Here is a 14,644-nt window from a genome sequence, read left to right on the forward strand (position 1 = left end):
AACCGGTGATGGAAGCCAAGGGAAGGAAGGCCTATTGCACAAATCTCTTCGTGCAACAGGCCTCTAGTATAATTTATAAATAAATAAATAAATAAATAACACATTGGATCAGATGGATTTAACTGACATTTATAGAACATTTCACCCCAAAGCTGCAGAATATACATTTCTCTCAAGTGCATATGTGTCATTCTCAAACACAGACAACATTTAGGACAAAAAACAAGTGTCTCTACAAGTTCAAGAAGATTGAAATCATATCAAGCATCTTCTCATATCACAGTGTAATGAAAATAGATACCAACTACAGTAAAAACACCCAAAACATTCAAACACATGGAGGCTAAATAGCACGTTATTAAACAATGAACAGGTTACCAAAGAAATCAAAGAAGAAATTTAAAGACATTCTGGAAACAAATGAAAATAAAATATAACACTCCAAAATCTATGGGACATAGTGAAAGCAGTCCTGAGAGGGAAGTTCATAGCACTACGGGCCTACCTCAAAAAACAAGAAAAACTGGAAATAAATTATCTAACCCTACAACTTGAAGAACTAGAAAGAGAGCAACAAGTAAAGCCCAGAGTAAGCAGAAGGAAGAAAATAATAAAGATCAGAGTGGAAATAAATGACATAAAGACCAAATAAATACAAAAGATCAATAGAACCAAGAGATGGTTCTGTAAACGGATAAACAAGATTGATGAACCTCTAGCCAGGCTCTCCAAGAAGCAAAGAGAGAGGACCCAAATAAATAAAATCAGAAATGAAAGAGGTGAAGTAACCAACCCCACAGAAATACAAAGGATTATTGTAAAAAAAAATACTATAAAAAACTCAATTCTAACAAACTGGACAACCTACGTGAAATGGACATATTCCTAGAAAAATGCAATTTTCCAAAACTCAATTAGGAAGAATCAGAAAATCTAAATAGGCTGATAACTACTGATGAAATTGAAGCAATAAAAAATAAATACTCCTAGCAAACAAAAGTCCTGGTTAGGACGGCTTCATAGGGGAGTTTTATGAAACCTTCAAAGAACAACTAACACCTATCCTCAAACAAGAGGGGAGTTTTATGAAACCTTCAAAGAACAACTAACACCTATCCCAAATAATCCAAGAGGAAGGAACACTTCCAAGCTCTTTCTATGAGACTGGTATTATCCTAATTCCAAAACCAACTAAGGACACTTCAAAGAAAGAGAATTATAGGCTAATATCTCAGATAAACATAAATACTAAAATACTCAATAAAATATCAGGCAAATCGGATCCAGCAATATATTGAAAAGATCATACACCATGACCAAGTGGGACTTATTTTGGTGATGCAAGGCTGGTACAATATCAGCAAATCAGTAAACATGATAGATCACATAAACAAATTGAAAGAAAAAAATCACATGATCATATCAACAGACGAAGAAAAAGCATTCAACAAAATCCAACACTCATTTTTTATAAAAACTCTCAGCAAAGTAGGAATAGAAGAAGTATATCTCAACATGATAAAGGCCAGCTATGACAAACTACAACAAACATCATACTCAATGGGCAAAAACTAAAACGATTTCCCCAAAGAACAAGAACAAGACAGGAATGTCTGATTTCACCATTCTTATTCAACACAGTACTGTTGAAGTCCTAGCCACAGTGATCAGATAAGAAGAAAACATAAAAGGCATCCAAATTGAAAAGGAAGAAGTAAAACTGTCATTATTCACAGGTGACATGATATTGTACATAGAAAACCCTAAAGACTCCACCAAAAAAGACTACTAGATTTAATAAATGAATTCAGGAACATAGCAGGATACAAAAGTAACACCCAGAAACCGATGGTATTTTATACACTAATAATGAATTTCAGAAAGAGAAATTAAACAAACAATCCCATTTACCACTGAAATAAAAAAATTGAGATACTTAGGAATAAACTTAACCAAGGTGGTAAATGACTTGTACTTGGAAAACTACAGGACATTGAAAAAGAGATAAAGATATAAACAAGTGGAAAAATAAACCATGTTGATGGATAGGTAGAGGTAACATCATTAAAATGTCCATACTACACAAAGCAAGTTATAGATTCAATGCAATCCCTATTAAAATACCAATGGCATATTTCACAGATCTAGACCAAATCTATATTGATAAAAGTGTAATATGCTAATTAGACCAGACAGCCGAAAGACCTTCTGGACGTCATTCCAGATGTCCTTCCTGACGAAGCCGTGGCAGTGGGTGCCGAGAAAGAGATGGTTAGGGGCGATCAGGCAGGCAGGCGAGCAGTTAGGGGCGATCAGGCAGGCAGGCGAGCAGTTAGGGGTGATCAGGCAAGCAGGCGAGTGGTTAGGGGTGATTAGGCAGGCAGGCGAGTGATTAGGGGCAATCAGACAGGCAGGCAGAGGGGTTAGGGGTGATCAGGAAGGCAGGCAAGTGATTAGGGATGTTCAGGCAGCAGGCAAGTGGTTAGGGGCAATCGGGCAGGGTGCAGCAACAAAGCAAGCATTCTGCAAGGCATGCAGGCAGAGTGGTTAGGGGTAATCAGGCAGGCAGGTAGGTGAGCAGTTAGAAGCCAGCGGTCCCGGATTGTCAGAAGGATGTCCAACTGCCAGTTTAGGCCCGATCCCAGGACATCCCCCAAGAGGTCCCAGATTGCGAGAGGGTGCAGGTCGGGCTTAGGGAACCACCCCCCCCCCCCCCCGCCACCCCCATGCACAAATCTTGTGCACCAGGCCACTAGTACTCCATAAATTTATATGGAATTTTAAAAAAGAAAGATAGTGACATAGGTAATCATCTATACTTGCTACCTCTCACAATCACATCAAAACCACAACTAAATGGCAGAACAACTACCACTCAGAACCGCAGGAAAGCTGGCCCAGTGGAAGTTCCACAACTAGAGAGGTAAAGAAAGCGCATTGAGACTGGTAAGAGGTGCAGAGGCTCTGAAAGTGCTGGCACCTAGATGTGCTGCTCTTTTAACTGGGAGGGAGATACAAGCTCCAGCTTGCTCTGAACTACAGTTCCGGGCGAGACTCTGGAGGACCGAGACCCATAAGGGGAGAAACTGGACTGTCTGACATCGGGACAGGAACGTGAGAGCAGCTTTCTCTTAGAGGTGCTCGCAGCTATCATTGTTCCTGCACAGGGGTGTGGGACACAGAGAACCAGGGACTTCTCCGATTCAGGACTAACTGGCAGCTATTGCTGTTTGTTCCGCCCTCGTGATTCCCAGAGACCCCGCCCGACCCAATTTACAACCCCACCCAAGCTGTGCGCATCAGGTTTGTATATGAATGGCCTGTCCTTTCACCTAAAATCTGTCAAACTGCAGCTGGGTCAGAGAGCCCTAGAGCTTCCAAAAGAAGACCCAAGGACCGACAGCAGCAACGGTCTTGCTTCACAGTTGGGCCTCGTCTGGGCATTTTCAAATGCCATACAAAGAGGAGGAATCTGCATATGTCTCTGTAGCTCCTGCTGGGCAGCCACAGACAGTGGCTGACCTTGCACCTCCCTGAAGATCCAAGAACCAGTGTACCCAGTGGTCAGAATGAGACTATACCGGATTACAATTCTTCACATCCATAAGAGACAAAGGGGCAGACTCAGTGAGCACCAAAGCCCTACTGAAGCAAGTCCTGCCCCATAAGGGTGTCTCCTGCGCAACAGATCTTCCAGTGTAGACACAGCTGGTCATCACAGCCAATTGGCCTGGAGGTCAATTCCTCCCAGTGATACCAACAGCAATCAAGGATTAATTACAACAAGACTGTGCAAATAGCCCCAAAGGGGTGCACCAACAGCGTCCACCTCAGGTGACTGGAGAGGGTGAGCCACTGGGCCCTATAGGCCACCAACCACACAAGACCACTCTATCAACTGAAGGAGACTTAGCAGCTAACCAGTACATAGAAGCAAACACAGGGAAACAGCCAAAATGAGGAGACAAAGAAACATGTCACAAATGAGAGAAATGGATGAAAGCAAAATACTGGATAAAGAGTTCAAAACCATGGTTATAAGGTTACTCAAGAATCTTCTAGAAACCTCCAAGAAATTTAGTGAGACCCTCAAGAATATGAAAAAGAATCAATCAGAAATTAAGCATACAATGACCGAAATAAAGAATAAAATGCAGAGATTCAACAGAAGACTGGAGGATCCCAAAAATCAGGTGAAAGATTTGAAATATTTAGAACCAAAAAACACCCAACCAGAAAAGAAAAAAGAATCCAAAAATATGATGAATATGATGATAGTGTAAGGATCATCTGGGACAACTTCAAGCATACCAACATCCGAATTATGGGGGTGCCAGAAGAAGAGAGAGGGCAAGATACTGAAAATCTATTTGAAGAAATAATGACAGAAAACTTCCCCTACCTGGTGAAAGAAATAGACTTACAAGTCCAGGAAGCACAGAGAACCCCAAACAAGAGGAATCCAAAGAGGACCACACTAAGACACATCATAATTAAAATGCCAAAGGCAAAAGACAAAGAGAGAATCTTAAAAGCAGCAAGAGAAAAACAGTTAGTTACTAATAAGGGAGTGCCCATATGACTGTCAGTTGATTTCTCAACAGAAACTATGCAGGCCAGAAGGGATGGCAAGAAATATTCAAAGTGGCCCTAGCTGCTTTGGCTCAGTGGATAGAGCATCGACCCGTGGACTCAAGGGTCCCAGGTTCGATTCCTGTCAAGAGCATGTACCTTGGTTGCAGGCACATCCCCAGTAGGGGGTGTGCAGGAGGCAGCTGATTGATGTTTCTCTCTCACCGATGTTTCTGACTCTCTATCCCTCTCCCTTCCTCTCTGTAAAAAATCAATAAAATATATTTTTTTAAAAAAAGAAATATTCAAAGTAATGAATAGCAAGAACCTACAACCAAGATAACTCTACCCAGCAAAGCTCTAATTTAGAATTGAAGGTCAGATAAAGAGCTTCACAGACAAGAAAATGCTAAAGGAGTTCATCACCACCAAACCAGTATTATATGAAACTAGAGGCCCAGTGCACAAAATTCGTGCATGGGGGGAGGGGGTGTCCCTCAACCCAGCCTGCACCCTTTCCAATCTGGGACCCCTAGAGGGATGTCCGACTGCCCGGTAGGATCGGGCCTAAATGGGCAGTCAGACATCCCTCTCACAATTCAGGACTGCTGGCTCCCAACTGCTCGCCAGCCTGCCTTCCTGAATGCCCCTAACCACTTCTGCCTGCCAGCCTGATCACCCCCAAACCACTCCCCTGCCAGCCTGATCAACACCTAACTGCTCCCCTGCCAGCCTGATTGCCCCTAACTCCCCTCCCCTGGCTGCCTGGTTACCCCGAACTGCCCTCCACTGCCAACCTGGTCGCCCCTCACTGTCCTTCCCTGCAGGCCTGGTCACCCCAACTGCCCTCCCATGCAGGCCTGATCACCCCCAACTGCCCTCCCCTGCAGGCCTGGGTCCCCCCCAACTGCCCTCCCCTGCAGGCCTGGTCACCCCAACTGCCCTCCCATGCAGGCCTGATCACCCCCAACTGCCCTCCCCTGCAGGCCTGGGTCCCCCCCAACTGCCCTCCCCTGCAGGTCCGGTCCCCCCAACTGCCCTTCCCTGCAGGCCTGGGTCCCCCCCAATGGTCTTCCCCTCAGGCCTGGTCCCCCCCAACTGCCCTCCCCTGCAGGTATGGTCCCCCCAACTGCCCTCCCCTGCCGGCCTGGTCCCCTCCAACTGCATTCCTTTGTAGGCCTGGATCCCCCCAACTGCCCTCCCCTGCAGGCCCGGTCCCCCCAACTGCTCTCCCCTGCAGGCATGGGTCCCCTCCAACTGTCCTCCCCTGAAGGCCTGGTCACCCCTAACTGCCCTCCCCTGCAGGCCCGGTCCCCCCCAACTGTCCTCCCCTGCAGGCCTGGTCCCCCCCAACTGCCCTCCCCTGCAGGAATGTTCCCCCCAACTGCCCTCCCAACAGGCCTGGTCCCCCCAACTGCCCTCCCCTGCAGGCCTGGTTCCCCCCAACTGCCCTCCCTTACAGGCCTGGTCCCTCCCAACTGCCCCCCACTGCTGGCCTGATTGCCCACAACTGCCCTTCGCTGCTGGCCATCTTGTGGTGGCCATCTTGTGTCCACATGGGGGCAGCCATCTTTGACCACATGGGGACGGCCATCTTGTGTGTTGGAGTGATGGTCAATTTGCATATTGCTCTTTTATTAGATAGGATGCTGAAGGGTATTCTCTAAGAATAGGAAGAAAAAGGTAAAGATAAAAAATATGAACAACAAAGGGACAACAAATACATATCTATCAACAAGTAAATCTAAAAATCAAGTGAATAAAAAATCTGATGAACAGAATAAACTGGTGAATATAATAGAATCAGACTGACAGTTCTCAGGGGAAGGGGCATGGGGGGTGCGGGAAGACATTGAACAAAAATCGTACACCTATGGATGAGGACAGTGGGGGGGGGGCGGTAAGGGCAAGGGGTGGGGTGGGAACCAGGTGGAGGGGAGCTATGAGGGGGTAAAAAGAGGAACAACTGTAATAATCTGAACAATCAAGATTTATTTTTTTTAAAAAGACCCAGAATAGTCATAGCAATCTTGAGAAAGAAGAACAAAGTGGGAGGGATCACAATACAGATATCAAGTTATACAATACAGATATACTACAAAGCCACTGTAATCATAAAGACTGCTACTGACACAAGAACAGGCATATAGATCAATGGAACACAGCAGAAACCCCAGAAATCAACCCAAGCCATTATGCTCAAATAGTATTTCACGACAGAGGCAAGAGCATACAATGGAGTTAAGACGGTCTCTTCAATAAATGGTATTGGGAAAATTGGACAAATACATCCAAAAAATGAAACTAGAACACCTACTTGCACCATACACAATAATAAATTCTAAATAGGTAAAAGATTTCAATGCAAGTCGTGAAACCATGAAAATCTTATTAGAAACCGTAGGCAGCAAAATCTCAGACATCTCTCATACCAATATGTTTATGAATACATCTCCTAGGAAAAAATAAACTAAAGAGAAACTAAACAAATGGGACTACATCAAAATAAAAAGCTTCTGGGAGAAGAGAAAATGGCGGCAGAATAGACAGATGGGTCCCGAGCCTTGTCCCAGAGCAGAAAGAAAGAACAGCTGAGGGTCGCAGGGGGAGTATTTGTTGGAGAGTTAAAAGACAGCTAAACTCCCGGAGAAGGTGGCGGACTGCTGGACGGGGTTCCCCTGACTGGGCAGCCCCCACTGCTGCTAGGTTCCCTCTCAGAGCGACCAGATCACACATGGAGACCGCACCATCCTAAAGGGGAAAGTGGATCTTATCGGAAGCTTGAGAAGCCACAACTGAGGCAACCACCAAACAGCTGTGAGTCCCAGAACACCGGTCCCAAATTGACACAAACACGCGGATTCAAAGGAGCTCACACTCCACCATGGAATGGTCAGATTTCACCTGGGATAAGGAGAGGGAGAACTACATAACCAGACATCCGGAAAAGACAGACCATGGAGAGACAAAGAAACAGCCCGCATATGAAAGAAAAGCAGGCATCACCAGAAAAGAAAGTAAACAAAATAGAGGCAAGCAACCTGTCAGAGAAAGAATTCAGAGAAATGGTCATAAGGTGGATGAAAATAATGGAAGACAAATTCGACAATATGAGTAAGAACAAAGAGGAAATGAAGAAGAACCAAGAAGAAATGAAAAATGACAGCGCTGCTCTAAAGAACTCAACAGAAAGCATCAAGAGTAAACTAGAAGAAGCAGAGGACCGCATCAGTGAACTAGAAGACAATGTGAGAAAAAATACCCAATTAGAGCAGCTTCTAAAAAAATATTAAAAAGCAGGAGAGCCTAAGGGAACTTTGGGACAACATGAAACAAAACAACATCCGCATAATAGGGCTTCCAGAATGAGAGGAAACTCAGCAAGGAATAGAAAACCTGTTTGAAGAAATAATGACAGAAAACTTCCCTGAAATAGGGAAGAAAAAATCCACACAAATCCAAGAAGCTCACAGAGTACCAAGCAAAATGAACCCCAAAAGCATGACACCAAGGAAGGAACCAAGATGGCAGCAAAGGTAAACAACTAAACTGCCGCCTCGCACAACAATTTCAAAACTACAACTAAAAGACAAAACGTCTACCACCCAGAACCACGGGAAAGCTGGCTGAGTGGAAGTTTTACAACTGAGAAGGAAGGAGAAAGGAGCACAAATGCTGAAAAGCTGAGGTACGGAGGCGTGTGAATCGGGCTGGTGGCAGGCAATTGGGCGCATGGCTTTTTTTCAACCCAAAGGGAGACAAGCTCCCGATCACTCTGAAATCCAGTTTCTGGGGATACGCAGGGGACCCAGACGCCTACGGGGAGAAGCTGGACTGTCGGCCATCAGGTCGGAAAGTGAGAGTGACTTTTTTGCAGAGGTGCGCACAGCAATCATTGTTTACTGCGCTGGAGTGCGGGACATGGGGACTTGGAAACACAGAAAGGCAGAGACGGCTGACGGCAGCCATTGCCGTTTGCCATGCCATAGCCTAGTGGCGCCTTGAGTCCCCGCCCTGCCGTGAGATCCCGCCCCGCTCGGAGACCCTACCCTGCACATCCTACAAACCCGCCCAGGCTCCACACAGCGGCTTTTGCATATAAATGGCCTGTTCTGTGGAAGCTTAACCAAATAAACTGCAGCTCCAGTCAGACTGCTCCAAAACCGCCAAACCCCAAGCAAAGAGGAGAAAACTGTAGTTCAAGCTGTAGCTCCTGCTGGGTGGCCTCAGACAGTAGCTGACCTGCACCCCATTTGAGATCCAGGAACTAGTGTATCTAGTGGTCCGTGTGAGACAACACCAGATTACAACTACTCTCTTAAGGGACACATTCAAGAGGCAGACTCAGTGAGCAACAAAGCCCTACTGGAACAAGTCCTGCCCCATAAACATGTCTCCAGCACAGTAATTCTTCCGTTATAGACACAGCGGGTCCTCACAGCCAATTGGCCTGGAGGTCAATTCCTCCCAGTGACACCAACAACAATCAAGACTTAACTACAACAAGACTGTACACACAGTCCACAAAGGGGTGCACCAAGAGTGTCCACCTCAGGTAACTGGGAGGCTGACTCATTGAACCAATAGTACACCTAGTACACAAAGCTACCCTACCAACTCAGGGAAGCAGTGAAAATGAGGAGACAAGGAAACAGATCACAAACGAAAGAAATGGAGGAGAACAAATGACTGGACATAGAGTTCAAAACCATGGTTATAAGGATTTTCAAGAATTTCCTGGAAAAGGCTGATAAATTTAATGAGACCCTCGAAGATATGAAAAAGGACCAACTAGAAATTAAACATACACTGACTGAAATAAAAAAATATTATACAGAGACCCAACAGCAGACTAGAGGAACTCAAGAATCAAGTCAAAGATTTGGAATGCAAGGAGGCAGAGGACATTCCTCCAGAGAAGCAAGAAGAGAAGAAAATTCAGAAAGTTGAAGATAGTGTAAGAAGCCTCTGGGACAACTTCAAGTGTACCAACATCAGAATTATGGGGGTGCCAGAAGAAGAGAGAGAGAAAGACACTGAAAACCTATCTGAAGAAATAATGACTGAAAACTTCCCCCACCTAGTGAAAGAAATAGATTTACAAGTCCAGAAAGCGCACAGAACCCCAAACTAAATCAGGAAGAATCTAAACAGCTCAATAGGCCAATAACTATGGAAGAACGTGAAGCAGTCATCAAAAAGCTTCCGGCAAACAAAAGCCCGGAGCCAGAAGGCTTCACAGGGAAGTTTTACCAAACATTCAAGGAAGAACTAAAACCTATCCTCTTAAGACTATTCCAAAAAAATTCAAAAGGAAGGAACACTTCCAAGCTCCATCTATGAAGCCAGCATCACCCTAATACCAAAACCAGATAAAGACAACACAATCAAAGAGAATTACAGGCCAATATCCCTCATGAACATAGATGCCAAAATCCTCAACAAAATTCTAGCAAATCGGATCCAGCAGTACATCAGAAAGATCATACACCATGACCAAGTAGGATTTATCCCAGGGATGCAAGGATGGTACAATATGCGCAAATCAATAAACGTGATACATCACATAAACAAATTGAGAGATAAAAATCACATAGTCATATCAATTGATGACGGAAAAAGCATTTGACAAAATCCAACACCCTTTCTTGATAAAAACTCTCAGCAAGGTGGGAATAGAAGGATCATACCTCAACATAATAAAAGCCATATATGATAAACCCACAGCCAACATCATACTCAATGGGTAAAAACTAAAACCATTTCCCCTAAGAACAGGAACAAGACAGGGATGCCCACTCTCACCACTCCTGTTCGACAAAGTACTGGAAGTATTAGCCATTGCAATTAGACGAGGAGAAGAAATAAAAGGCATCCAAATTGGAAAAGAAGAAGTAAAGCTGTCCTTATTTGCAGATGACATGATATTGTACATAAAAAACCCAAAAGACTCCATCAAAAAACTATGAGACTTAATAAATGAATTCGGCAATGTAGCAGGATACAAAATTAACGCGAAGAAATCTATGGCATTTCTATACACCAATAGTGAACTTACAGAAAGAGAGACTAAAAAAGCAATCCCATTTACCATCGCACCAAAAAAATTAAGATACCTAGGAATAAACTTAAGGAGGTAAAAGACTTATCTATACACAGAAAACTGCAGGACACTGAAAAAAGAGATAGAGGAAGACGTAAACAGATGGAAGAACAAAATAAAGAACCTGATTAAAGAACATACCATGTTCATGGATTGGTAGAATTAACATCATTAAAATGTCCATACCCAAAGCAATCTATAGATTCAATGCACTCCCCATTAAAATACCAATAGCATATTTCACAGACCTAGAAAGAACTCTCCAAAAATTCATCTGGAATAAAAAAAAAGACCCCAAATAGCCACAGCAATCCTGAAAAAGAAGAACAAAGTAGGTGGGATCTCAATACCAGATTTAAAGCTGTATTACAAGGCCACTGTTCTCAAAACAGCCTGGTACTGGCACAAGAACAGACATATAGACCAATGGAATAGAATAGAGAATCCAGATATCGACCCAAACCACTATGCTCAATTAATATTTGACAAAGGAGGCATGAACATACAATGGAATCAAGACAGTCTCTTCAATAAATGGTGTTGGGAAAATTGGACAGATACATGCAAAAAAATGAAACTAGATCATCAACTTACACCATACACAAAAATAAACTCAAAATGGATACAGGACTTAAACATAAGATGGGAAACCATAAAAATACTAGAGGAATCCACAGGCAGAGAAATCTCAGATATATGCCGAAGCAATTTCTTCACCGATACTGCTCCTAGGGCAATGGAAGCTAAGGAGAAAATAAACAAATGGGACTACATCAAAATAAAAAGCTTTTGCACAGCAAAAGAAACCATCAACAAAACAACAAGAAAGCCCACTGTATGGGAGAACATATTTGCAAATGTTATCACTGATAAAGGTTTAATCTCCAACATCTACAGGGAACTTATACAACTTAACAAAAGGAAGATAAATGATCCAATAAAAAAATGGGCAACGGACCTAAATAGAATCTTTTCAAAAGAAGACAGATGGAAGGCCAAGAGACACGTGAAACATGCTCAAAGTCACTAATTATCCGAGAGATACAAATCAAAACGACAATGCGGTACCATCTCACACCTGTCAGAATGGCTATCATCAACCAACGACAAGTGTTGGCGAGGATGCGGAGAAAAAGGAACGCTCGTGCACTGTTGGTGAAAATGCAGACTGGTGCAGCCACTGTGGAGAACAGTATGGAGTTTCCTCAAAAAACTGAAAATGGAACTTCCATTTGACCCAGTAATCCCACTCCTAGGAATATATCCTAAGAAACTAGAAACACCAATCAGAAAGGATATATGCACCCCTATGTTCATAGCAGCACAATTTTCAATAGCTAAGATTTGGAAACAGCCTAGGTGCCCATCAGCAGATGACTGGATCAGAAAACTATGGTACATCTACACAATGGAATACTATGCTGCCATAAAAAAGAAGGAATTCTTACCATTTGCAGCAACCTGGATGGAACTGGAGAGCATTATGCTACGTGAAATAAGCCAGTCAATGAAAGAAAAATACCACATGATTTCACTCATTTATGAAAAATAAAGAACCTGATTAACAAAAAGATAGATACAGAGGCAGTAAAGTACCATACAGACTGTCAAATTACAGCGGGAAGGCTGGGGAGTGTTGGCGATGGGGGGGAAGAGATCAACCAAAGGACTTGTATGCATGCATATAAGCACAACCATTGGATACAAGACACTGGGGGGTGGGATGAGGGCATGCGACAGGGGGTAGGGGAGGATGGAGGGAAGTCAATGGGGGGGGGGAAGGAGATGTATGTACTATATGTAATACTTTAAACAATAAAAAAATAAAGTTATTATTGAAAAAAAAAAAGAATATATACACCCCTCTGTTCATAGCAGCGCGATTGACAATAGCTAAGTTCTAGAAACAGCCCAAGGGCCCATCAGTAGATGAGTGGGGGAAAAGCTGTGGTATATTTACACCATGGAATACTATGCAGCCATAAAAAAGAAGGATCTCTTACCCTTTGAGATAGCATGGAGGGTCCTGCAGAGTATTAGGCTAAGTGAAATAAGCCAGTTAGATAAAGACAAGTATCACACGATCTCACTCATATTTGGAATCAAATGAACAAAATAAACTGATGAACAAAATAAATCCAGACATAGAAGCATGGAACAGACTGTCTCAGAGGGAAAGCAGGGTAGGCTGGGGGAAAGAGATCAACCAAAGAACTTGTATGAATATATTAAAGCATGGGCACAAACAATCGGTGTTGAAGGCCTGGGGTAGGGTAGGGAGGGGGCATGGAAGGAGGGGGCTAGAAGAGGTCAATGGGGGAAAGTGGGAGACATTTGTAATACTTTCAACAATAATGATTTTTTTAATTAAAAAATAATAATCTCAGGATTATAATGGCCGTTCCTTTAACTACCCTCTTTATCTATCAGAACAATAAGGGAATAGTTCACCCATACTATAAAGGAAAATGCTAGAATCCAGAAGAATGAGAATAAACTGCTTCATGAGTTACTGAAGCTAAGCTGTCTAAGACTTAGTATTCTTTAGAAAGTTAGGTTTATATCAGGTATGACCTAATAAGGAAATTCTCGTTACTTGGTTTTTTATATTTTTCGCCTTTTTAAAGAGAAGTGTCCTTTCTAAATTAATGTAGAATATTATGTCCAGGTGTTATAACAAAGTTCTTTTATTTTTAAAATAACTGTGTTGAAAGTGGTTTTTATCTGGATCTTGACTTAAAACTCTTACAGAGTGTCATTCAATTACAGACCATATAACCTAAGCACTAAGTAGCTAATGATAGGTTAGTCTAAATGCAAGCAAAGTACCTCCCCCAAAAACTATCCACTCAAGGGTTAAAACTGTACATGGAAACACATTAAAAATATTATGTTACAGATCACAAGTTCCCAGAACTAATTCCTAATGTTCGGCCCCAAACTCCATACATAATTCTTTTAAAAAATAAAAAACAAATCTGGTCTTGTTAGTTTTCAAAATTAAACTGCATGTTTATATTAAAAACTTGGTGGTAATATTTCAATATCATCTTTTTTTAAAAAAACAGCATGTAAAATAAAAGAAAGTTCAACAAAGTTAAGTGGTAAGTACTTAGATTAAATAATATCTAAAAAGTATGTTAAAGATGCAGAAAATAGAAAAGATGTGTTATCATATCTTTTAAATGTTATTTAATCTAGGTCATTACCTATTTGTTTACATCTCTTCATTTTATATCATATATGAATCTTAAAATATGTATATGTTTATCAAATTATAAAGTAAGTTAAATGCATTGATACTTGTTTTTAAAAATAGTTTTGTCAATCTATTTAATCAAGTATGGAACTATCATTAAGTTTGTGAATTAAGATTGTCAGCTTTAATATTTGCTACAAATTGGGTGCACCTGCATATGAAGATTTTCTTAAAGATCATTTCCAACAATCTTATTTTTAAGACTATTGGAATTATTTCTAACTGTGGTAAGCTGAACAAAATCAATACTGAACAACATACCTTTCAGATAATTTAAGGCTTTGGTGGAGAGGTTCTAATTTTTGACATGTCTCTAGGCTGTCAACAGATGTCGAAGGCAATGAGTCTGATTGCACCTTGTTGGCATCACATAAATTAGCATCGTTTCTAGGTAGAATCTTTCTGAATTTTCGTCCTAATTCCGTCCATAGGACATTCGTCAACATAACTTTGAGTTGCCTGTTACACACATAAATAATTAACACTAAACATTGTATAATACATGAATGCATCACAAATAATAACAAATGAAAACCTCCAGGAATTGTAAATTTCAGTTCTTGAAGCAATTAAATAGAATAGTAAACATCATAAGTAAAAAGTTTGCCTAACCACTCTCAAATATACATTAAAAAGTAAAGCCTATTTCACTTAAATTGGGGTTGTCTTCAGAATTCTGTCCGTTATACTACAACTGTAGTCACACACCT

The 14,644-nt window shown here is 42.0% G+C and overlaps 1 protein-coding gene across 1 annotated transcript in view; it reads right to left on the bottom strand.

Annotated features, from left to right (window-relative positions):
* The window catches only part of SENP7 (SUMO specific peptidase 7), a 163,987-nt gene that overhangs the window by 85,158 nt on the left and 64,185 nt on the right, over positions 1–14,644 (bottom strand). Inside the window, exon 5 of the mRNA XM_054714050.1 lies at positions 14,196–14,393. Coding sequence (XP_054570025.1) covers positions 14,196–14,393 — 198 coding nt within the window. The remainder of the gene's footprint in view (positions 1–14,195; positions 14,394–14,644) is intronic.

The sequence above is a fragment of the Eptesicus fuscus genome, chromosome 3 (assembly GCF_027574615.1).
Source record: "Eptesicus fuscus isolate TK198812 chromosome 3, DD_ASM_mEF_20220401, whole genome shotgun sequence".
NCBI lineage: Eukaryota > Metazoa > Chordata > Mammalia > Chiroptera > Vespertilionidae > Eptesicus > Eptesicus fuscus.